Here is a 25424-nt window from a genome sequence, read left to right on the forward strand (position 1 = left end):
ACTAGTTCCCAGACAGAGCTGGACATCATCCCTTCACCATGTGTTAAAGATTTTCTGTGTGGAGCTTTCTGATCTGGTGACCTCAGGTGACCTGGCCCTGTTGGCTTTATCAAGTTGTACACTTCCTGCAGGCCAAAATGCCCACTCATGGTTGGGAATGAAGTGCTTCCCAAGTCTTGCTGGTCTTTTTTTTTTTTTTACAAATAATGGGGAAGTGTATGGGTACCAGTATATTGTTGTAAGGATAAGAGAGAATACAAGCAGCAGAGATGAGCTTCCTCTGAAGAGGTCCTGAGCGCAGCCTTAAAAGAAGAAGCTTCTGTGGAAGAGTTATACAGTCTTATTGCCACCGGCACAAAGGATTTACTGTGGCGGTCAGTTCTGCATTTCGGGGCAATGAGTTTTTTGCTGCTTTGGTGTATGCAGACAACTTTTTATGAACATTCAGATACAGTTTTCACCGCTGTCAACAACGAGTATCTGGTGTAGTTACACAAAACACAAATCTTATATCAGTGTCGTAAGATTAAGGCAAGAGAGGACTTTTTATCAGGATTAGGTAAACGTAGTGATCTTGGTTAAAATATCATATGGTTGTATATGACACGAGTTGGTATGTCTTTTATCTCGTGTCATTGGAACCTCAATTTGCTGAACATTTTGTTGAACAGAAGTCAGCGGGCCCCAGTTGGGCAAAGACTCGAAAAAAGATGATGAAGAAAGATTTATTGCAACTTAGATCTTGAAGGAGGTTGTAAGCCATCAAGGGAATGACTGCCTGGACTGAGAAGTCCTGAAGGCATGAGTAGAAGGATTGCTCCAAAGAATTTGCCAGCACGGGCAGGGCGGGGATTAGAGAGGAGGAAAAGGAGGGATGGTGGAGTTCCAACAGATCTAGGGCTTGCTGTCTGTGAGGCATGTTGGATATCTCAGGAAGCGCAAGGACCAAACTCTTGTGCTAGAAATTTGATTTAAATTAAAAGAATTTAAAAATGTCTTATTATGACTGCAGACAGGCTGCAGTAAACAAAGGAACCGTGTTAGCATTCAAACAAACTACAACCATGACTGAAAACTTTAGCAGGAAAGAAATAAATACAGAATAAAATCAGTGTCAGTGAACATCCAACTGACACGTTCATTATGAAGATAGCTGCAAACTGACAAATGCATTAGGGACATTTGCACATTAAATTAACAAAAAAGGCAATTTGACTGAAATTGTAAATAGCTTTTCAACACACTTTCGGTGTTTGTAATGTCATGCATGACAGTAGTGACTGCACTAGTAGACTTTTTATTTGCTTTGATTGCTTTTTATTTAATGGGGGAAATATTGAGAACATTTAAGTAAATTGTTTGTAATTGATTTGGTGGAACGTGCGTTATTCTTAAACCCCTGCAGGGTCCACACTGTTTCGCTCTTTGTTTATGTCTCTTGCATTTTGCTTAAGCTAAAGGAGCTCCAGGCTTCTTCGATATTTTTCTGTTTCATTTTTTTAAAACCCGGCTGTAACATCTCTGCTCTGCAGACGTCAGATGATCTCTACCTCTACCTGCTGTTTCTGTGTCTTTGTGTCTCCGGTCTGGCTTTCTTCTCTCACTCTCACAGTTTTCTATCAGTTTTATTTGGGTTTCATCTCAGTGTGCTTGTGTCATTGTTGATCAAACTTTTTATCCATTCTTGTCTCTGTTTTTGCTCAATATTTTTCTTTCTGTATGGTTTCTTTATCACTCCTTCTTTTTTATTTCTATTTAATGCCTTTGTGACTTTTACTTTGTTAATTTTACGTGACTTCATGTAACAGCATTTTTTTTATATCCTCTTATGCAAAATTCAGCATTTTGTGATCTCTATCTGTATTTCTGTCTCCTCTTATCTCTGGCCTCCTTCTCACCCTCTTACAAAACCTCCATAAACCTGTAGCTCCCCACCTCACTGCACCAAGCTCATCAATATTCTCCGCCAATAAGTGTATTGACCAGACTTGCTCATCTCTGGTCGTCCTGCTGCTGTAATGAAACCCTGACTCTGTTTAAATGAGCACACACACACACACCTCCTAAAGCTGCTGATCACAGCCCTGCCATTATCAATACTGTCTGATCGATGCTGGTATTGATGATGGTTTAGTGTAATAACCTCTGGGTTTCAAAGAGGAAGAAGCAGCTGGAGAAGAAAACTGGCCATCTGTCTCTTTTGACAGTTAGAATTCAATTTAAAAACCTTTATTGACATGTGTGTTTTTGTGCAGGATTTTCCATCCATCCATTTTCTAGCCCTGATTCAGTATTCAGGTCTGGGTTCCTTGGGGAACAGTCTAAGCAGAGCTCCCTTTTCTCACCCACCTCCTCCAGTTCCTATCTGCTGCACAACAAAGCCTTTCCAAGTCAGTCAGGAGACACGATCTGTTCAGCGTATCCTGGGTCTGCCCCGGGGTTTCCGACTGGTAAAACTGATACAAAACACCTGGGGTGCGTCCAGGAAGCATCCTGGGTCAGATGCCTGAACCACCTCAACTGTCTCGCTTTGATGTGGAGGAGCAGTAGTTATACTCTAAGCTCCACCTGAAAGTCTCAGCTCCTCAACTTAAGCCCTATTGGAAGTGTCCCCAAGAGCATCATGGACACAGTAAAAACAATTGTGACCACACCTTTTTTCACACCTTGGCTCGTGTGATTAGGTAGAGGATCAATAGGGGTCCATGATCCTCTTGGGAACATTCGCATATGGCTTAAAATCTGGGACTCTCCACCAGAATTCCTTTATAATTACACAGGAAAATGAGAAATAGATACAGTGATTTATTAAAATGTGTAAATATGTAAACACTGGTTCATGCTTTGAAACAGATGCATTTTTATGCTTGAATGATTGATATATCAAAGTGGCTCAAACGAAAAACACCGAGTGGACTGAACATCAGTGAAAAAGCAGCCGATACGCAAAGAAAATCTTCTGAAAGAAAATCATATCTCAAGACCACTTTCAAAAAAATCACAAGAAAGCCTGGTTCCTTGGAAGCAAAATATAAAGAAATGAAGGGTGGCTCAAGAGTTTTGCACAACACTGGAGATTTATTTTTAACTATATGCACTCAAATTTGAAGATAAAGAACTGTTAGCGTGGTTTTTGATATACTTTAGGTGTTTAGTGAATTAAATCCAACAAAAATATGCTGCCTATTTAAACAGATTACTAATTGTATTATAAACTATGACTGGAACGTCCACTTTCTAGTGTTTTTCAGTTCAGTATTGTCTTTAACTTCCCTCTCCAAAAACAAAAAATACCTTAAAGCTTTTCTATTTTTACAGAAAGAGAAACGGTATTTCTAAAAGATGCAGTGCCACAGCTTAGAACAGAGAAGTCTTTGACAGAACTTCCAAAAAACAATAAAATAAAAGGAAAATCTATGAAATGTGAAACATGACAGCAAATAAAAAAGATAGGAAGAGGGAAAAAATAGAATAGGAAACAGGTCTGAGTGTTGGCAGAGGAAGCCAGAGGGTTTTCCTGCTTTACGGTGACCCACATATCACAAACACCCACATTTATGTAAACTCACAGTCCTTGTCACATGCTAACAAGAATTATCACTTGGCCGCTGACTCACTCTCTCCAGAAATAACCACACAGCATTATAACCTGGATGCTACGCTTCACCTCAGTGACTCCAGTTTGTTACAACTGGGTTAAACAACAGCAGCAACTGCACATCAGAAGAAGAAGAAATAAAAGAGAGAAAAGAGGACACAAATCCTTCAAGACATGCAGCCAGACTGAGAGCAGGGTAATTACAATGTGAAACATTCTGCTCACTGATGTGACTGAAAACATATTCACTCCACAGAGAGAGAACACCGTAATTAGACAACCTGCTTCTGTGCACAAAACTGGTTCATAGACACAATTTGGTATCACAGAGATTCTGCAGATGTTCTGCATCAACCTCATGGTGAAAGGAAACAGTTTTATACAAACAGCTGTTTAAAATCAAGTGCCTACACTATGAACTCCACCCACAGTGCGATGGGTGCTGGGACAGGAGGAGGTGTCACTGCGATTCTGGAAGTGGGACAGAGTTGGTGCGAGGATGAGCCGACGAGGGTGATGCACATCAAACAGAATTTGACATAGTCTTAGACGGCTTTAGAGACTTCACAAGTGCTACAGTTAAAAGGTGTCTTATGGAAATGACAGGAGACTGGTGTAATTAAGGACTGCAAGAGCTTCAAAAGGGGTATGATAAAAATGAAGGGACATGACATGTCTGAAGAAATACTGGAGGAGATGACTTGGACTGACCCTTTAAACCAGAGTTAACATTCTTCTAATGGCGTTAAATGGTTTAAGTAAAGGATTTTAATCCTGACCGTCAGTTTGTACTTTCCTAAATCATGTAACAAGAGGTAATCATTTGGGTGGGTTTTTTTAGTGGCAAGACCGGGGCATTACAGTGACTTTATGTTTCTATTAAGATCTCAGCCTTGGCTAAGCCATCAGCTGTGTGCTGTTTGAAGGGATGGTGTTTGACATAGGTCTGTTTCATGTTTGTGAGTGCTGGTTGTGTTGGCTTACTGTAACCTACATTTTGGGTTATGACCATAACTTTTGTGTTTTAGGGAACTGCTGACACAGTCAGTCAGTCAGTGATAGCTGACAGACATTTCTAGGCATCAATGAAAGTCACTGATTTTGTTTGGGATGTTGGTCCCTCACTGTTGGGCTAGAGCCTATTCTAGCTTTCATAGAGCAGGAGCTGGGGTACAGTCTGGACAGGCTGCCAATGTATCGCAGACCCTCTCCAAATACTCAAATATTAGATAATATTATAATATTAAAAAAGATGGTAATATCAATAATGTGAAACTGCTGATGTCACGGTGGCCATGCTCCTTTTATCCACAGTCTTCTCTGAGAGGAACAGGGCCTTACGCTATGAACTGAAAAGCTTCTACAAGGTGCTACCAACTTGTTGTTTTTTTCCATGAGAATTATGATGAGTTAGAGTACTTAAGTCAAAGAATCATTTCTAAAACTGCAAATCTGCCAAATTACACAGCAGTGATCACTAGAGACCTCTTTGCAGAATGTGCCTTTAAATGAAGTATTTTAATATCGAAAACAGCCAGTTCTGATACAGGGAATAACACCCTAAAGAGGTATAGCCAAATTATCTTTGAGATACGATGATATCTGGAGAAAAACAGTAGTGAATGAGATAGAAAACTCAGTTTGTATCAAACTCCAGCTATTCTTTCTACACTGATGACTCACTGTTACAGACTAATGCTTTAAATTCATCCAAACAGAGTGCAGAATTTAGGGGTCTGTTTTTAGATAGTGTGGTATGCATTACAATAAACGTCTTTAAAATTAAAGTTGTGCTGACCAGCCAACCGTAAACTGCTGTTTAACTTCACCAGACTCCATTAGGTGGTTGTAGAACACGGAATTTAATGGCTCAGTACTCATTAATCAGTGTGAGTGACAAAGAAAAGTACAAATGCAATCACGTCTTTGGTAAAACTTTTACAGTCACAGCCGTGTTGACTGGCTGCTCTTGTGTCTGATGTGAAACCCCTCATGTGATCTGATCAGAGCCACTGCTGGAGTCGCACACTGTAAACCGAATCTTTGAGGTTTCACAGCAACATTCCTTTTTTCCCGCTTCATCTTGCCAACTCTCTTCCAGTTTTTCGCTGCTTGCCTCTCCTTCCTCATTTTGTCTTTCCCAGGCTCATCCCCTCGTCAATGGCGTGTCCTCAGATCTCCCCTCCACTCTGTCCTCTGAGTCGTTCTGAGGGAATGAACAGGCTAATTATCAGTGTGAGAAAGTTGGTGCAAGTGTGAACGCCTCTCTTCAACTTTGCTTTTGCCTGAAAGACTTTTTACATCTAAACCTCCCAAAGAAAGTTGGAAAGTCAAAGAAAGATGAACTCTCTGACTATCATCATCATCATCATCATCATCACCCTAAGGCAACTGGCCACTGGAGACATCATCTGGAGGTACCATGTGAAAGCTCAAGCACCAATAGCAAGAGCAATGACGTATATTGAGCATAATGTAAAATACGCTCAGTTCAGTATGCTCCCAAGTTAATCTGAGAAACTGCAGAGCTCTTTAATTATATGTGATTTTGAAATTTTCAGTCACAGATTTTACATCAAATGTGATGATATCTCACTAGCTTTAGACAGAAATAAGAATGCATGTGTGAGCTTCACCAATTTTCAGGAAAGTGATTTTCCATATTTTTCCTGATGTTTAAAATAACAACTGTTATTTAACCCGTAACCTTGAGAAATGAAGAACAATTACTACCTCAGATAATGTAGGCTAGCTAACTGATGTTTATCCACTCATTGCTAGTTTCAGGTTAACTGAAGCTGGTCACTTTACTGTGGTGCAGTAAAGTCACCCTACACAAATTAGACATTACTGACTACCTGAGTTGCTTTGGAGAAAAGGTCACTGACTGAGTGGTCACTGGGTTTGTGTGTTAGCGTTCTACATTTTCCCAGCAACTATGAACAAATTCAGTGCTGTTCTGTATGTACTATTTCACAACTACCAGCCACTCTGACTGAAAATTAAGTGTCTGGAAATAATGGCATCAAAACCAAGTAATAGTGTCAAAATTCCCATATTCTTAGTAGAAGCACAGAAGCTTTATTATAATAAAATAATGGCTATATTGTCAGGTTTCAAGGGCGAACTCCATGAACCATAAACAAATTGTAGCTAGATAAGGTGGATAAGGACTAAAGCACCACGAGGTAGAACAAACCTGACCCCACCATCAGAAGATAAATGAATTTATAGGTGACCCAATTTGGTAAACTTAGAGCTGAACCACTTCTCAGGAAAGGAGGAGGCTAAAAGTTTGTGTTGCCCAAGACATGCAAAAGTTTCACACTGGATGATGACAATCAATTTACCGATGGATCCGAGTCAGAGCTTAGTTGCAACAAGAGAGAGGATTTTGTAACGCTTTCCATCAAATCCAGTACTTGGGGGATTTTTTTAGTCCATAAAATAATTGATATTAATAATAATCACTCATTGCACATCACCAATGAACAGAAAGTAACCAAAGCATCAGGGCTTTTGCAGTTGTGTGAATAAGTGCATATAAAATCTCTGATGGACTACTAACCTAGAAAAAAGCAACCAAAAAGAATAGAAAACTGTGCAATAAAGAAAAAGAGTCCCGCATGGATCTCAAACTCATGTCTCCTGGGTAAAAGTCATCTTAATTATGCCACTACCATCCCTCCATCCTCCTTAAAAGGAATTTAGTCGCTGTTTCAAAGATCAAACACTCTTAGTTTGACTGTGAAAATCAGGCCATCATAGCTGAACTACAGAACGGCAATGATATGCAGAAGAAGAGAACTATTTGGAAGAAGAGAGAAAAGGAATAGACGTCAGACCAGTGGAAATCAGGGCTTTGATGTCATAGGAACTTTGGTTTTATGTGTTTGTGAGATGTAGTAAAGGAGGTTCCTGCTGTGAAGCATATGGTGATACAATGCTCACACCATCCCTGGGAACACTGTTTGTTTTCAGCAGGACAATGAGCCGCAACAAACCTCCAGGCTGCGAGGGCTGCATGACCAAGAAGGAGAGCGATCGAGAGGCAAAGAGCTCTAAACAATCATGATAAATAGAAGAGCTTAAATGATTGTGAATCCACTGCAAAAGTGTCTTAAACCCACAGTTTTCCAGATGTCTACTGGAGGGCGACTCCTGTGTTTGGAAAACACACTTTGGGCTATTAAGAATTCTGATAGAAAATAACTCTCAGCTCTGGTGCTCTCTGACCTCAATAAACACTTTTGTGATGAGTGTGTGTTCCCAACCACTAGTTATGAGTCTTATTGAAGAAAACACAAAGTTTATTTTGTAAATTAAGGTCCTAATTAAAGTAAAAAATGAGAATAAAGCATGGTATAAAAAAGCCTCAGATGAGGCTGAGATGCATTTGAAGCTTTACAACAAACCAGGGGGTGCTCCCCCAGAAGCTACGTTCATTATTTATATACAGTCTGTGATTCCAACAATTCAATTAGACTAATTGGATGAACTGAACTGGACCTTTAGTGCTTTATGGAGCATCCTTAATGCAATTATCTGACAAATAAAATGGTTGAGCAGACTGTCCGAGAAGTTTAGTATTTTATTAGCAACATATGTGTTTCACCTGTGCAGTTATTAGGATCCAGCTTGCTAACCAAGTTATCATTTCTAGCTATAAAAAACAAAACAAACAAACAAACACACCCATGTCAGAGGCCAAAATGCTTCAAAATAGTACTTCATATATGAAAGCTTAGCTTCACAGTAGCAATATCCATATATTCTGTTGCGTTACTTACGTGTGTTGCTCGGCTGCGAGTCCATGGGAATCATCATTTTGCTTCGAGTTCCTCTCCTGGCAGCCAGAGAACGCTCCAAAGTGGAGATACTGCTGGAAACCTCATCAGCATCTGCTCCTGGAACATCACAATCAAAACCCAATCAGGGATTCAGACATCTTCATTTCCTTGGATTAGGATTTAGGTTTAGCGTTCCATTTTCCACTTGGAAAAGATCTTTATTTGATACTTTTGTGTTCTTATCATTATTAATTAGGCCTGTTTACACAGCTAATTAAACCAAGATTCATAACCCATTTATCTTAAACGTAATGATGTAAAATAAAGAGAAACTATAAGATTAAATCTAATTAAACACATAAAAAATATAAGTGTAACTAAATGAAGCTTTGCTATACACATTATATACTAAATTGATTGGTAAATGAGAATCAGTACTGTACCTGAATGGCTGCTTTTGCTCCCCATCTGGCTCTCTGATTGGCTGTGTGCCACCTGGGGGAGGTCCTGGCAAGACTGGATTGGTGAATCGTGGCCAGACGGTGCGATGCTGGGAGCTTTCTCCATGTTCTTCATCTCCATCTCCTCGTGGTGGATCCAGAGGTCCGGAGGCCGCAGGTCCTTCTGGCTGCCCTTCCTCTTACTGGCACTGTGACTTGCTCTCTTCCTGCACAGAGGATGAGAAACGCACCGGGGAGGAGGGTCAGGAGAAGAAAACACTCCATCCATCATCGTTTATTTCCACTAAATGAAAGCACTGTGGGGTGGAGAGGGCTGTGAATTCTCCACCTGTAGCTGTACTCAAATCTGATCATCTGGATCATAAAACAGTATGAATTCAAATGAAATTTGGCATAATGTCTTGAACTGCCTCGAACTCTTGAAGATTATGAAACAAGATTATGCTCACTGAAATGTGGGGAGGAGAATTATGAAATTATACTGACATTATAAATGGGATTATACAGAAACTCTCTGAACCAGAGCATCATTTCTACTTGTATCTGTATTTTTGAGGAGTTTCCCTGTGTTTCAAATCATTAAAGATGTTTTGTTGTTTTGTTTTTTAATTTGCAGGATGTTGAGCTCTCATAGCCACCATATGATGTCATGAACAGGATTACAATAAAGGTGGATTGAAGGTAGGAAGATGAAATTAATCCACTTTATTAGTGGATTATATGATACCAAGTGTAATTTCATGAACTATATAAATAATCATTTGACTAAAACTGAGAAAAATACTAAAAACTGCAATTTCATGAACACAAACTAGACTGAAACTGTTCATCCATTCATTATTTCTTGCTTATCTGAAGTTCTGCCTCTGTAGCAGTGGGCTAAACAGGGTATTCTTCTCCCAAGCAATCTTGGTGCCTGCAGTGGTTGACCATCGCTGATGCACCCACAATGAAAGACATATTGATTTGGAGAATGGAAATGCACTGAAGATGCACTGGGAACACAGTTGCGGCTTTTCTGTCGCATTTCTTACAAATCGGTTCAAGGAGGCTAGAAGTCGAGTTTAAAGGCATAATTGCCATTCCTGCTGTTACAAAAGTCATCTGCGTGAGTTGACTTCTAACAGGTGGTTTTGAAAGAGTAAATAAAACCTCTTGAGTGTGTTTATAAAAAGAAAACCATGACAAAACAAACTACAATGAAATAACGTTAAAACCTGATGAACTGACATTTCCTGGGATGATAAAGTCTACATGCAGAGATCTAGCTGAGGTTTTTGCTGGCTGGGTTATTTGTGATTTGGTACATATATTCAGACCTGTGTGAGCTGGCAGGGACATTAATTTCAGAGTAAATCTCTGTGAGAAAAAACAAGACATGCAGGGCAGCTCATTAACCATCTGCCTCATTACAGTGACAGCCGTTTATTGCCATCACACAGATGAATGAAACATCTTACTTCCTCTGCTGGGCGGAGGTGCGCCGTGTGCAGATGAGGGCCACGATGACAACCACGACCACGGTGACGGCTCCCACAGAAACCACAATGATGACCAGGAGGTTGCTGTTCTTCTGAGGGGTGACGCTGCCGTGAGGGGGACGCATCTGACCAATTGGAGACTCTGGAATAAATACAAGAAGAGAGGCAGAAGTTAGAAACATGAATAAATGCACACTGAAATCTGTATATTCAAAATGAATATACTAAAATGACATCAGTTTATAAAGTTTATGCCATTTTTACTGTGAATTCATTATGTATAACAAACATTTTCCTGAAACCTTCACCTAAAATGCTTGATATAGCCAACATTACAACAATAAATTATATATACTGTAATATCTCAGGCAAATTGTTAATGCTTTTTCTTTTGCTCATTAGATCTATTAAACTAACTAAATTTCACCATAAAAAGAAAAGACAAAAATTGTTTCATACATTTTGATGATTGCTGATGACACAGTTATATTCAATTCAGTTGATTTATATAAACCCACAATAACAGCTGCCTCAAGGTGCTTAAATATGAAGAAAAAAAAGTTTTCACAGAACTCTATGAAATCCCATGAAAAGCACAGTCACTGCTTCCATAAGGTTGGGGTAACAGTCAGGTGCTGCTAATCAAATGCATTAACTGATCACCAGCAAGTCTCAGCACCTATATAAATTCAGACGTTTTGTCAGTTTGCTGGTCAGGAGCATTCAGGTGTGTGTTAGAGAAGCAATAATTGCTCTATTCAGAGAAGGTTCATTTGACGTCCATCATTCTCCAATGAGAAAGATTATTTACAATTTAATTCAATTCAATTTAATTCAACCTAAGGTCACATGGTGACAGTATATTTAGAAAGACACTGAGTACGACTTGTCTGGAAGGCTTACGAGGAGAACGCGTTTCTTAGCTGAGGAGAAGATGGCAGCACAGCGTAGGTTTGTAAGGTTTGAATAAAGCACAAGATTTCTGGAGGAATGTGCTTTGGCAGACGAGCCCAAAGTGGAGACGTTTGCCTCAATGAACTGAAGCAACGTTGTGAAGAAGACTGATCCACAATTACTCCGCAACAATGTGAGAGACTAATAAAGCCATAAAGAAATCATTTAATCATTTAACTTTTTCTATTCGAAGAAGATTGAATTTTACTGAAATTTAAATTTGGTTTTACCTTTTTCATAATATCATGTGGAAAGCAGAACAGGAAGGGTAACACTACTATAAGTTGATATACCGAATCAAATTTTAGGCAAATTGCTATATTTAACTGCTCCACAGTCACATTTTTATATCTGTCTTAGTTGTGCAACCAATATATGTTATTCCACGATACCCAAAATTGAGACAAAGGAAAAAGAAGAAGTGGTTTGACTGGACTGAAAACGCAAAGCTGCTGCTGTTGCTGCTTTACCGATCAATACACAGTGTGTGTATGAGTGTACGACAGGTGTAAAGGGAAAGAGGGGAATTGATGACACGCTCTGTCATTCATTAACTCGACCTTGGCGCAGAGAGAGGGAGAAAATAGGAAACACATATGGGGCATGAAGTCCAAATGCAGAGGCGAGGGAAGTGTGTTAAAGAGGGAGGAGCTGGAGAGGTGGAAAAAGGAAAGGAAAGGAAAACATAGGAATGGAGAGACAATAAAATGACTGAGAGGGGAGAGAGAATGAAAGAAAAAGAAAGGGAGAAGATGGATGAACAAAATATCAAGAGAAGTGTGTACATATGAGACAAAGAGAAACACAAAGGAAAAGAGATAGCAGGACACTTTTCCTCTTTCACCTTCTCTCTCCATTTGCTTGTCTCTCTCAATGAAAACCACAATCCATCAAAGCTTACGGCCACAGCACAGAAGCCACAACACCACCTTCTTTTCCTTTTTAAAGTACAATTTCATCATCTTTCTTCCTTTTTTTTCTTTTTAAATTCTTTATTTAATTTCAGAATTCTGAGTTTTAGCTGATGCAGTTTCTGCTTTCATTGTTTTGCGAGAGCAAAGGTTATGGGGTAATTAAAATATACTAAGTTCAACCTTTGATGTCACCAGAAAAAGTGATGACAGTTCAACTTCTTTTTTGAACAAAGCGTCAACCTTCAGGTCTGAAAACTGCAGATCTTCGAGTGGCCACGTGACGCTGGTTCCAAAAGCGAGTCACTCATCACAGCCTCTCATGTTAAAATGCTTAGTTTCATGGATGGATAAAAGCACGCACATTTTTATGGACAGTATTGACCTTTATAACAGCTGTACAATCGTGCTGTACAGAGGGCAATAGCGAATTCATGTGTAGTGTTTGCGCCTTTTAGAGTATTTTAATCTATCTGCCTGCCAAATATAATGTTTTCCTGTGTGGTGCAGGCCATCAAGGAAGATTATGCTTCAATTTTTATGAGTAAAATTGTAGAATTTCTACTGTCTACCACAAACATGTATTAGACGCTTGCTAGCATTAAGTGATAGATTAGTGCTTGATTTTATTATCCACACGTGGTCACATCTGGCTCCTAAAATCAAATGTGGTGGCTGCAGAAATGCTAACGTTGAGGATTCAAAACGTAAAGTCCAGAAACCAATGGTTAATGTCATGGTTACATTCATGGATTATATACAGGCAGCGTGATCTCAATCCTTTACTGACCAGGATCTGCCTCTATGGTAAGAAAATAGGTATGCTTGTGGAAAGTCTTACCTTCTAGCGTTTTGTGTGAAAAATGTGCATTTAAGTCCAAACCAAGAAGTTCTGGTGATTAAAACTAACTAAAAACAACATCTGAGAATAAAAAGTCCAAAAGATCAAATGAAAAAATAGCAGACCTACAAAGTCCTGAAAGTCCTGTGATTGATGACACTACCTTCACCTCAGCTACACTGTGCACACGTTGATTGCTTTGAATTTTTCCCCACTGGTTAAAAATGATCACAGTTGTTCACAAGTGACAAGTTAAACATGTGAAAGTGAAGGTAAAAATGATTTAAATCAAGTCAATCATCACCTGTTAATCAGCATTTCCTTTTTGTGCAGCGGTGGTACAGTTCTGTTTCTTTAGCACTTATCCACTCACTTCAGATGAACTCAGCGACCATAAAATGGAGAGAACTCAGCTAATTAGGTCTGATTTACACCTCAGAATGTCACATAATTAAATTCATGCTACTCTAGCATAAAAAACAGAACTGAAATCAGTAGGAGTCACTTGCTAACTTAAAATATTTTATAGCTCCTGGGCGTACAAAGATGTTTATATTGTGGGAACAAGTTGGCTAAACTTCAGGTAACTTTCAGGTCTTTTCCTGTTATGCTAATGCATTCGCCAGTTACTTGGTTAAACACTCGTTCCCACAAGCTGGATAAATATTTAAAACAATTGTTCCCACAAGTTAAACAAAGAACAAAATACTTGTTCCAACAATATGAACATGTTGTTCCCGCAAGATAAGCAATTTAGTTCGACCAAGAGATAAAACATCTTTTTCCACAAGTTCCTTCAATATAATGAAATTTTTCTCACAAGAGAAACAACTTGTTCAATGACATGCCCGTGAGAAAAATACCTTGATCCCACAAGTTAAATAACTTGTGTGCATTGTATCACTGCATATACATGTAGCTATATAGCTACATGACAGAACAGATTAGTTTGTACAGAATTGTCACGATCCTGGGTCTTATGACCCAGTGTTTTGAGTTTTAGTTCATTTTGATGTTTATAGTGTATGTTTAAGCTTATTAAGTTTCCTATGTTCATTTGCTTATTAGTTCCCCCTTGTGTTTTCAACCCCTGTGAAGTCTCCCTTGCCCTTCGTGTGTTTCATGTCTGTGTGTCTTATGTTGTCAGGTCTGCATCTCATTGTATTTCCTGTTTTATTTTGAAGGGGTCCTGTGTTCCTATGTTCAATGTTTTTAGTGTTACTCTCTCCTTGTGACGTCGTTATGTTCATGTGTGTCAGCTGTTTCTCCATGTGTTCCCATTTCCCTCATTATCCTCCTGTGTGTATTTAGTCCGTGTGCTTTCAGTCATTCTTTGTCAGGTCGTCTGCTCGTCCATGTCACTACTTCAGGAATCTATGTCAGTTCACCATGTTTAAGGTTTTTTCATGTTTAGTTTTAGTTCACCCAGTTTGGGTTATTGTTTAGTTTCACCAATGCCCTTTTGCTAGCCTCAATAAACGGCTTGTTTTTTGTTAAATCCACGCCATGTTCAGTTTTTGGAGTCTGCGTTTTGGGTCCTTTTGTCAACACATACAGTCTGCCCTCGCCGGACTGTGACAAGAATACCATTAATGTTTTTCTTGTTCCTATTTATACATTAAGGAAAACTTGTACAGGAGGTTTAAAACTCTTGATGTTTTATGTACAGGACTGTGTCATCTGATGTTAACTAAAGGTAACCGTGGAGACAAAAATTTGATTTTAGTTAGTCGAATGGTAGTCTTCTGCTCATCCGCTTATTGGCACCTTGTTAAATTTCATCTTAAAAAAGCTTTTTAGATTAAGAAAGGTCGTGGCAAAAATGTCTTTCATCAAATTAATATTTGTTTTTACAATAAATTACAGTTTTATTGAGTATAAAGTAGAAAAAGAGTCCGTAATTTTAAATAACAAAAAGATGCAACAATAGCAGCAACTGACAGGAAGTCAAAACTGACCCGCGAGCAAAATGTATGTTACTGATGATAACAAGAGTAGTAACAACCTCTACTGAGATGCCCTTCAGCAAAGTAGCACAGGCCCAGAAGCTCAGAGAAACTGTGTAGAATAAATCACAAACTCTCGCCAGCTGAGTCAGTTTAAAGCCACAACGACACCAACAAATCAACACAAGGGCGACGGAGAGCACAGAAATCCTTGCAAAGCCCAGAAATCCAGCAGGGAAGCGAAACTGAGCAGTTACAAAGATGACAATGCAAACAAAGACATCAAAATGCAGCGTGATTCCGACTAATTTTATTTTATAGCTTATAGTTTATTCTTTGTAGACTGGAGCATAAAGCACTGTAGCACCAAAGGGACAAATCAAAGACAAGGTCCACCCCAGGGGGAAAAAATCTCTGTGGAGAAACCAGAGTATACACATCAATGAGGCTTTAATCTGAACATCACTGTCAGTCACAATGACATCATACTGGATAACATTTTGTCCTACTTTTACTATGTTCCTGCAACTGTTCATGAACAAGCAGGTTTTTTTTTCATTTGTTAAGTTTTAAAATCCAATAAATGAGTATTAAAAAACTTCAGAGAAACAACTCAGCGCTGTCCTTAATACCAGCAGAGAGATAAACTCAATACTATCATACAGTCCAATTATGTGCACAACATTATTACTGAAGCCTCCTTAGTATTTAATTAAGGGTTGATGTTAATGTAAAACCTGCATCACGTGGACGGTTCTTTTGGAGGCTCCTATGGAAACCACATGCTGTAAATAAACTGCAACATCTCAGCAGTTAATGGATTGACCTTATACAAAGACATGAACAGAAATAACTTTGCGTGGGGCACAATCCACATTACAAATCTTTTTATCCAATACTTTGGTTTATACAGCTGCAAATCCAACACTTTTGCCAACAATTTGATGTGTTTAGTTTTTCAGTATTGTCATCATATTAGCAAATATGTTAATCTCTCAGTTTAGGAATATAAACTTAATATGCATAATGTATAATATGCTTAATGTGCTTTCCATTAATGTATAAACATGAAAGCCATTTTTTCTGACCAGCAGAGAGAAAATGTCTGAACATTTCTGAGCTACTTAAGTGAAGCTACAGGGGGTTATAAAAGACGAAGAAGTTAATGTTTTTGATTAAAACTCTTGAGATGTTGTTTCCCTTCACTTAAAACTGAGATATTTTTAACTTTAATAGCTTGGCGCTGTGAGTGGAGAGGTATGGACCTCTCACAACAACTGCCAGCATCTACTTCCCAAGAGATATGAAGAGAAAACTGAGGAACTTTAGTGAATGAGTGGCAGTGCTGAAGGTCTTTGCTCGGTTGAGGCAAGAACATCAGACGGGATCGGTTCACCTCTGCACAGAAGCCGTCAGACCTACAGAGCTGTGGCACAATGAAACCAATCTGAGGTGACTCTTCTCAAGCTCATTTTTCAAGTGAGAGGAAGCTCTGCGACATAAACGACGACACCGAGTTAAAGATGAAATACCGTTGAGCTGATGAACGAGGCTGCGACCTGCCTGACCCGCAATAAAGCCAGAGGGGAACGGAGGTCAAAGAGGACAGATTTATGATCTCCTCCGGGAGCAGCAGCAGCAACTGCGCTGACAAAATGTCAGAGTCCATCTTCAGATATACACAAGCACACACGCTGCCCGACAGTGCTCCAGTGAGACCAGATATAGACCCTGACCTCTGACCTACCAGCGGAGGAGGAGTAACAGTCTTTCTCCAGCAGAAACGGGAGCGGACAGTTATGATTATGACCATGGTTTATATCATCAGCCAATGCTTTAGCTTTTATAGTGGTTTCAGCATTATTAGCTGCAATAGTAGTGTAGTTTACAGCAAATATAGTATTTTTATATGCATCAGTAGAAGTGGCGTTAACTATGCAGTTTGCATGAGTACATTCACTTTAGACATAATTATTGTTCTTGGTATGAGTATAAGTCACCTTGTATTAAACATAATGATTGTGTGCAGTAGGGAAAAAAAAATCTCTCTGTGTGTTTAATTTCAAACAATAGTTGACCAAGCAGCACAAAACCCTGAAAAGATGATTTTGACTTCCAGCATTCACCTCTCCTGTCATGCACAGCTGCTACTACACAGATGCTGGATTAGCCGGGTCTAAATGCTCTCCGGTGGAGTCCAAACTCTCCCAGGGGTTTTAAAAGTGGTATTTAAAGTGGTTTAAACATGGCGAGCTGGGCTGAACCAGACTATCCCGCTGATTTTAACAGTAGTACATTTGTAAGGTTGCCAAAACTCGGACGTCTGGTGTGTAAAGTACACTTTTGCACTTAACATCAAGCCCCACATTCTGTGACCGGCCCTGCTGCATATTGCGCTCTCCTGGTATGTGTGGAACAGATGGATTACTTTTGCTTCCAAACGCAGTGTCCTCACAACAACATAAAAAAATCCCCACCTTTTCAGCGTAAGCATTCGTATTTTAATATAGCTAATTTTGAAATAAAGCTTTTCTATCAACATCAACATGCTCGTTTTCACTGCTGAGGTCCTAATTTTGCAACAACATAGCTATCTGACAAAATCAGTGTTGTCTTTGCTATTCTATTATTTTGGCCTGAGTTATTTACAGACCGTTTTTTAACCCCTTGGCAACCTCCAGTCGCTATGGACAAATGTATGTTCTTTGATCGGCTAGCGATCTGTTGCTGAAGTTTGTTGCCTGCCGCTGAGGAATCGGTCACAAAACAGGTGCTTCACCAGAGAATTCCTTGTGTTTGCTTTGGTCTTTAGCAGAATGCTAGACGGAAGATGTCAACATGTTCTTGAACACTGACTATTGCTGAGTACTACTCGAAAAGTGCAAATCAAGCTACCACTGCAACCATGATAGTGTTCACGAGAGCTAAATTCAATGTTTCAAATACAAATGTTCTTTTGTTCCTGTTTGCACGTTTCACAGTTCTGCTAGGTGAGGAGTAGGAGAACTTTCTGGGGAAAGAAAAAACCACGACAGGATGAAAATATTAATTATATCATTAACAATATTAGAAGTACAGACAAACAGCTGTATTCCATATTAGAGTGTTAGAGCCACGGAATATAAATAAGTCATATGTTTAATATTGTTAGTTGTACTGTTTTTAATTAGAAATGAAAGGCAACTATCCTTTCTTCTCTATGTCAAATCAGTCCAATAACGCTGCTGTTGTTGTCATTATATTAAAAACTACAAGCTGAAGATTTATATGCCACCCCACTCTTTTAATCCTGTTTGTCCATAAAGATGATTATTTTCCTCCACTTTATAGAAACACTGATTGATGGCGAGATAGTGAATCTAATTAAATTTTCCTGCCACGGGCGATGCGACGGCGAACATGAAGCGATGCTCACCGACTGTAAATCAGCAAGCTGGAGCTCCTTGTCAGGACAGAGCGACTTATTAAAGTAAGTTTAGACATGACTGAGTCGAGTGATTAGAGGAATCAGTTGAGCGGCTGTGATGAGCTGATGATGCTGCAAGAGTATCACAACAGACACGCACACACAGCCAGCTCAGCTCTCAGGAGATTCAGTCTCATTGTTGTATTGAGCAAAATAATGAACCTAAAAGTAATTCTGCTTTCTGACAGACTCAGCAGAAAATGCAGAAGATGAGTTTCTGTTACCGTTGATGCTGCTCCTGTCAATCGGGTTGGTGTCAGGCGGCCAGTAGGCGTGTTCTCCTCCTCGACCTGAAAGGCGAGAAAGAAGGAGTATCACTAAGGAAAAGGGATAAATGAAGAGAAAATGGGCTCAGAGTAATTTTGTGGATGGAACACCTGAATCTGACAGAGAGATTGCTCCCTTCTTAGGAAATAAATTGCCGTCTTAAGGCACATGTCATGTTGTACATGTGCTCTCTGTGTATGTGTGTGTGCAGTTTCTCCTAAGAGTGCATTTAGACCAAATCCTTAGGTTTTATCCACCCACCTGGATCCTGACACTGGATTGGATGTTTAGAATGGTTTCCATAGTAACGAAATACAGACAAATTGGAGATGGTTATTGAAGTGGTTCAAAGCTGGATCATCAAAATGGCAAAGCCAGCAGCTTTAAATCACCCACTTAAACTTGATTTAAAGAGGTTTAGATTTTTGTTTTTGTGTTGTTTCTTTGTCTTTCAGAAGGTCCTTGTGTGTGTGTGTTCTTATTACTTTTGTGCTACTGTTACTGTTCTGCTGGATTGTTTATTACCTACATATATTCATTAAGACCACGGCAAAAGTTATGGAAAGATATAAATACATTTTTTAACGGGCAGTTTGGTCCAGCTTAGAAGTAGTTAAGGTTCCAGGTACACAGACCAGTTGACTCGTCAGTGGTAATCACCCTTCACTAGGGATGTGTAAATATGTATTTCTCAACCAGCTGGTGAGTGTTTGCTTGCTCTTCCTGTATACGTCTCGGTCACAAAGAGGTATACACAGCTTGAAAAGCTCCTTGTGATTGTTTTGGTTGCTATCCAGACTTCTCTCCAATCATTTACCAAGTACTCACAAAGCAACAGTGAACCTGTGAAGAGTGTGACGCAAATGTAAAATGTTGACCTTTAAGTTCTTCAGTTCTGGTTTGTGTCACTATTTTTTTTAAAGTTGCACTTCCGGTGAGTATCTGCAGACAATTTGGAGTCTTTCATCGAAACTAAAGGTAACCAAGGCAATCTGCAAATGACCAAAGCAATTGCAAGGAGGTTCGGATGGTGCCAAGGGGTTGTCATTGTTAAAAAAATGACAGATATTTCTCAAGAAATTCCTTCTGAAAAATTTGAACAGGACACCATCTGCTCTTGAGAGCTGTGTGAATAAGTCCTGACTTTTGGAGTCATTCCAGATCTGGATCGAGGAATTTTTGGAATGATTATTTACCACTTCAATGTAGAACAAAATTCAAAAGACAATACTTGTCTTCACAAATATGCAGATAATTAAAAAAACAATTAACTGGGAGACACTGTCATAGCCAGTGAGACCAAATTCTCGCAATCTGGGATCCTTCTGAATTCGGGGAATCATGCATCTCAAATAACTGCATCAAACAACCTATCAAATCCACAAAAACGAGAGAATTTAACCTTCACTGGCTGATGCACTAAAAACTTCAGAAACAGCCAGCTAAAGACAGTTTATTGAGTTTCTGCCTCAAAGTTAAATAAATGTAGATGGTAATCCTGAACCCAGTCTTCTATGTGCAATAGTATTCACATTCTGAACTGCTTAGATAGAATCAAGACTTTAATTATGTGTAAGTTAGTGACAAAGATAATCTAACAGCATTTTATTTGTGTTTGGACACAGTCAGTTTCTCTGTTTATCAGTTACAAAGCCAATTCAGTCAGCTAAGTTTCACTAATGATGTGCTTATATCATCCAATTCTTTGTCTTATTTTTGTGTTGTTCTTCATATTATTATACTACATTGTGGGGAAAATATTTCAAAGACTAATTTGTCAAATAATCAACTGTTGTTTGAATATCTAGTAAAGGCTGAGCCAACAGGAACTTTTTAGTGTTGATGCCAATACTGATATTGACATACTGGCAGGCATTTCATGCCTTTCTATAGTTTCCTGGCTATTTCCTGGCAATCAGAGTAGGGCTCAACCCTAGCATTATTAACACTTGGAGCTAGCCTACTGTGCTCACTTGAAAACATTGACCACAGACATGATAAACAGACATTTTAGTATTCAGTTCAGTCTTTACCTTGCAAGCATTGTATAAGCAGACATTAATAATTTTAATTTTCTAATTAGATTTAATTTTTATGTTGACTTTTTGTTTTAATTCAGTTCAGTTTCAGTTAGTGTCCAGAGTGAATTTCAGTTTAGGTTTATTGTTTGAAAATGTTTCAGTGTTGGATTTAGTTGTTTTCTTTACAAAATTAATTCAAAAAATACAAATGTGTTTGACAGATATTTCCTCTGTATTTTAGTTTTATTGTGTCTGTTTTCCAAGTTCACTAAATAGTTTCGATTACTTTATTTTTTATGAAGTCCGGTTTTTATTTTTTACCTTAGTTTACTAAAATGTTTTGTTAATTTCAATTAACTATACTTAAAATAACCTTAAACATTAACCACCACAGCACAGGATGGTTGATTAGCATGATGCACTGGGCAATACAAATGGTATTCTGTGCATTCTGAGCTGCAGCAGTTTTAAAATCTCCAGTTACATCCCTATCAGTAATGTAATGAGAAGTCAGTGCTGGCATTTTGTGTACTGTTCCACAGAGTAGTTGGGATGTATAGACAAGGCCACAGATCATTATTTAAAATGAAAAAAACCTCCTGTCCTATCTTTGTTGCCGATGCTTGAGTCAGAAAATTTAAGATATTTTTGCTGAGGTAAGATATTTTTTATTCATAAAGTAAGAGTTTCTTTTCGGTATATGATTTTAGGTGTTGCTCCAAAGTGGATCTGGATGGAAGAAGTTGACTTAACAATACATTTATATGGGTTGCCTTTATAGTTTGCCTCATTTGCATGACCACTATATTGGTGAAAAACTTTTCTGAATAGTCATTTTTGTGTTTTACCCTAGTTTACAAAGCAGCAGGCGAGGCCAATATGTGAATGCAGAGCACTGAAGGAAAAACTTTAAAGAGGAAGTAGATCATCACACGGGCTGCCAGAGAAGACAGACTGGAAACTGATGAAAGAGATTTTCAAAACCTCAGCACTGTCGCTCCCATCAGGAAACTGAAGCTACAGACCCCCATATCTCAAATTCACTTAAAGTCACATTTTAAAAGCTGATTTCTTTCTCACGTACCATCGAGCAGCAGCAGCTGGGCTCACTTTCAGTTTGTTGAAATATAAAAATGTTGGAATTGTTTATGTTTTTCAATCTACCCAACCCAGTTTTCATTAAAGTAAGATTTTGAAATCTTTAATCAATTCTTTTTCTTCAGTCTGCCAGTGCGAGTGCATTTATGGCTGTGTGTGAGTGAAAGCGTGTAAATGTGTTTACAGAGCATAAGGTCCACAGAAACAGGGCCAGGCATCAATCTTCCCTCCTCCCCTGACAACACCTCTGATTTATATGGAGAGGGACCACAGAGTGTACATGTGCACATACCACATACACACAACTGTCAGTGACAAACAGCACCATTTAACACCCTGACACATGAGCTAAGTCCCAACGCCTAAAGCGCTTCGCTGCACTTAAGTCCAGATGCACTAAAAATTCCCAGGACAAAGAGGGTCTGAGGTCCGTTCTGTTTCTGTTACACTGAACTAAGTACTGGAAATCTGGTGAAAGTCAGACTGGAGGACAGCCCAGTCCATTAACCTACATCAGTTTATGGGCAACCCATCTAGGGTTAAGGATTTGTGTTTAACCACATACTAAACAGGCAAATATTCATAAACTAGAAGATTTTACCTTTTAAATAATAGCTCACACAATTTGGCATTTTGTTAAAATCCTTTCTAGTTCTAGCTGGAGAAAAATTCTGTAGAAAAGATACAGGGATACACAGAAGGTTCATGGATATACGAAGGAGGATATGTAGATGTGACACAGGAGGATACCATGGGTGGGTGAGGTGGAGGCAGGGGCCACCCCTAACAGGAGAAGCCGAAAGAAGGTTTAAGAACAACTGGGGACAATTCTATAAAAAGGGGTGAATGTTGACCAAACCTAAAACCATATGGATGTTATGTTAAGACATTAAACATGAACCTGGCTAATCTAGCAAACATGATTGGAACCAACTAAAAATATGCTCTCAGTCATCTAACAGTGGGTTGGCAACAACAGGTTATATGCAAAGAGCCAAATATTTGCATATAACCTGTTTTTGACTGAATGAAGTAATTTTATATGAGCTGTGAAATGAAGAAAAATCAAATTAAAAAAACTTTTCAATGAACATGAACAACGAATATAGACTACTGCATATCGAGTCTCAAAGCAGCAAGCTGTTAAAGCAGTAAATCCTAGCTCACACTCAGTGGTGGTTTATCTGTTCAGAAGTGCAAAAGTGATGCCGTTCTTTTTATCTATAACAACACACCATGGGAGCTCAGTCCTTGAAAATGGTGAACTGCCCTCTTCAGTTAAAGACAAACTCAAGAACCTCAAACTGGAGACCTCAGCCTTCATTGAATGATGTGACTCAGTGAACATAGTTGTTGTTCCAATGGGGGAAAGAGTGTATGGATGCCTACATGATGCCACTTTTAAAACAAATTATTACTTTGTTTTAAAAGGTGTTATGTAAATAAGTTTATTATTTATTATTCTTTGCTAGTTTCACTGTATAAATATGTCATGGTCCTGGGCCATGTGGGCCCAGTATTCTTAGTTTCTTGTTTTTTTTATTTCGTTCCTTATTTAGGCCATGTTTCCTGAGTTGTCCTGGTGTGTTGTTCCCTAAGTGTTTTCCCTTCGTGACTCTTACCCCCCGTGTGCCCCTCTGTGTATTTATGAGCCTTCGTCTCTCTTTGTGTTTATTCCATGTTTCCCCTGCCCGTTATGTCTATGTTCTTCCTGTGCTCTCTCTCTCCCCTCCTGTCTGAACCCCCGTGTACTTCCTGTTTTACTTTGTGACTCCCGCGCCTGTATACGTCATGTTATGTTCACCCCGCCCTGTCCCGTTATGATTATCAGTGTCACCTGTGTTCCCCATGTGCTCCCACTTCCCTCGTTAACCCTCTGTGTATTTATGTCTGCGTCTCCCTCAGTTCCGTGTCGCGTTCTCCCTCATGCTGTGTGGATCTCCGTGTCTCTCTGCGAGTGCTTAGTTTGTTGTTCCCAGTTTAGTTTTGTATTTCCTGCGATCTGCCTCTCCAGCATTAAAGCTGTGATTTTTGAGTTCATCCCCTGAGTCTGTGAGTTTTGCATTTTTGGGTCCTCATCCTGCCTGCCACACAGCGATCCATGACAAAATACACGCTCAGGCTAAAACAAAAAGCCAGAAAAATGTTAACATTGATACTTAAAAGTACAAAGGGTGGAAACCAGTGAGTGACATCACAATGGCTACATGCATGTACAGTCTGAGCCTCATCCTGAAAAGCTTATGAAGTCTCTGTCAGTATAGAGTTTGTGTGTTCAGCTCTATATCTTTGAAGTCTGTGAATCGGGTTTTCAGTTCAACTGAATGTCATGCCACAATTTCAGGAGTATGTAACATTTTACAACTTGTTGCAAAGGCAGACAAAACTTAAATAAACTTGTGAGAGATGAAGATTAATCGTATTCAAAACATGATCTGAAGATCAAATAACACGAGTATAATTTTCAGATTGAACTCAAAATAAAAAATAACTGCTCACATGAAAGTTAAAATGACTGTTTACTGGAGATTGAGGATGATTCAGACCTTCAGACATGATTTGCCTTGAAGTCAGACAGTCTGATGAGAAACCACTTTGAAGATGAAAAAGCCTACCTTGATCGTTGGCCATCTTGTCTGGATGCTCCACTGAAAAAGCAACAGAGAGTGTGAGCTAATTTATAAAATATGAAACAAAGGAATACATTTACAGGTAAAGCAGGAACGGGTGTTCAGTCTCACACACACTCGGACGCACCTTTGGCTGTCCTGAAGTGGATGGCTTCGGATAGAGGGCCGACTCCTTTGGCATTTTTGGCTTGAATCCTGAAGTAGTAAACAGTGTCGAGGTTCAGATCCACAACCTGGTGGGTTAGTCGGTCGCCACTAATTGCCTCCATCACCCAGTCGTCTATTGGCATGTTCTTATCCAGAGTGTAATACAGAATGTAACCTGTCGAACGAGTTGTAATTATATGAGTAATAATATGTATTTTTAAAAATAGTCATCTTTTTAACCTATTAACATCTACTGGTGAACCACTTGGGTAGTTAGAGTTAGGTTACATTTTAGTTAAATTCTAAAAAAACATAGTTTGAGAAGATAGAAAGGTGTTATATAAAATCAAGCCTTTTGCATACGAAACAGTTCTTCTGTTATAATAGGCGGATGTGATCTGAACTGTAACTGGAACCAGGTCAACGGGACTAGAGGAATTTTTTTTTTTTTTTTTAAATGACATCAGAAACAGCAGTATGCGACATTACGTGATGGCAGAGCTTCAGTTCATCCTTTGTCATTTTTTTTTTTTTTTTTTTAATAAATAGGACAGGGGGAATGAATGAGAGAAAGAGGGGGAGAGAAAGAAAGAAAACCAAAGGGGAGAAGAGACGGTGAGAAGGGGGGGGAAGAGAGAGAGAAAAAAAAAAAGAACTCCTGGGTCACCTGTAAAAAACAAACAAAAAAACCAAACAGAGGAGACAGCAAACAACAAAGAGCAACATAATAATAGAGAAAACAAAGCACCATCACAATAAACTAGCTAGTCATAGATATCAATATTTACTAAATAATAAACGATATTGTGCAGC

General features: G+C 39.0%; 1 protein-coding gene across 1 annotated transcript in view; it reads right to left on the reverse strand.

Annotated features, from left to right (window-relative positions):
• The window catches only part of dcc (DCC netrin 1 receptor), a 353610-nt gene that overhangs the window by 49667 nt on the left and 278519 nt on the right, over positions 1-25424 (reverse strand). Inside the window, exons 20-25 of the mRNA XM_082541635.1 lie at positions 24592-24786; positions 24450-24482; positions 18673-18738; positions 10310-10472; positions 8832-9055; positions 8389-8505 (exon numbers count right to left, since the gene is read on the reverse strand). Of these exons, the coding sequence (XP_082397761.1) occupies positions 8389-8505; positions 8832-9055; positions 10310-10472; positions 18673-18738; positions 24450-24482; positions 24592-24786 (798 nt within the window). The remainder of the gene's footprint in view (positions 1-8388; positions 8506-8831; positions 9056-10309; positions 10473-18672; positions 18739-24449; positions 24483-24591; positions 24787-25424) is intronic.

This window comes from Aulonocara stuartgranti, assembly GCF_965226115.1.
Source record: "Aulonocara stuartgranti genome assembly, chromosome: 7".
NCBI classification, from domain to species: Eukaryota; Metazoa; Chordata; class Actinopteri; order Cichliformes; family Cichlidae; genus Aulonocara; species Aulonocara stuartgranti.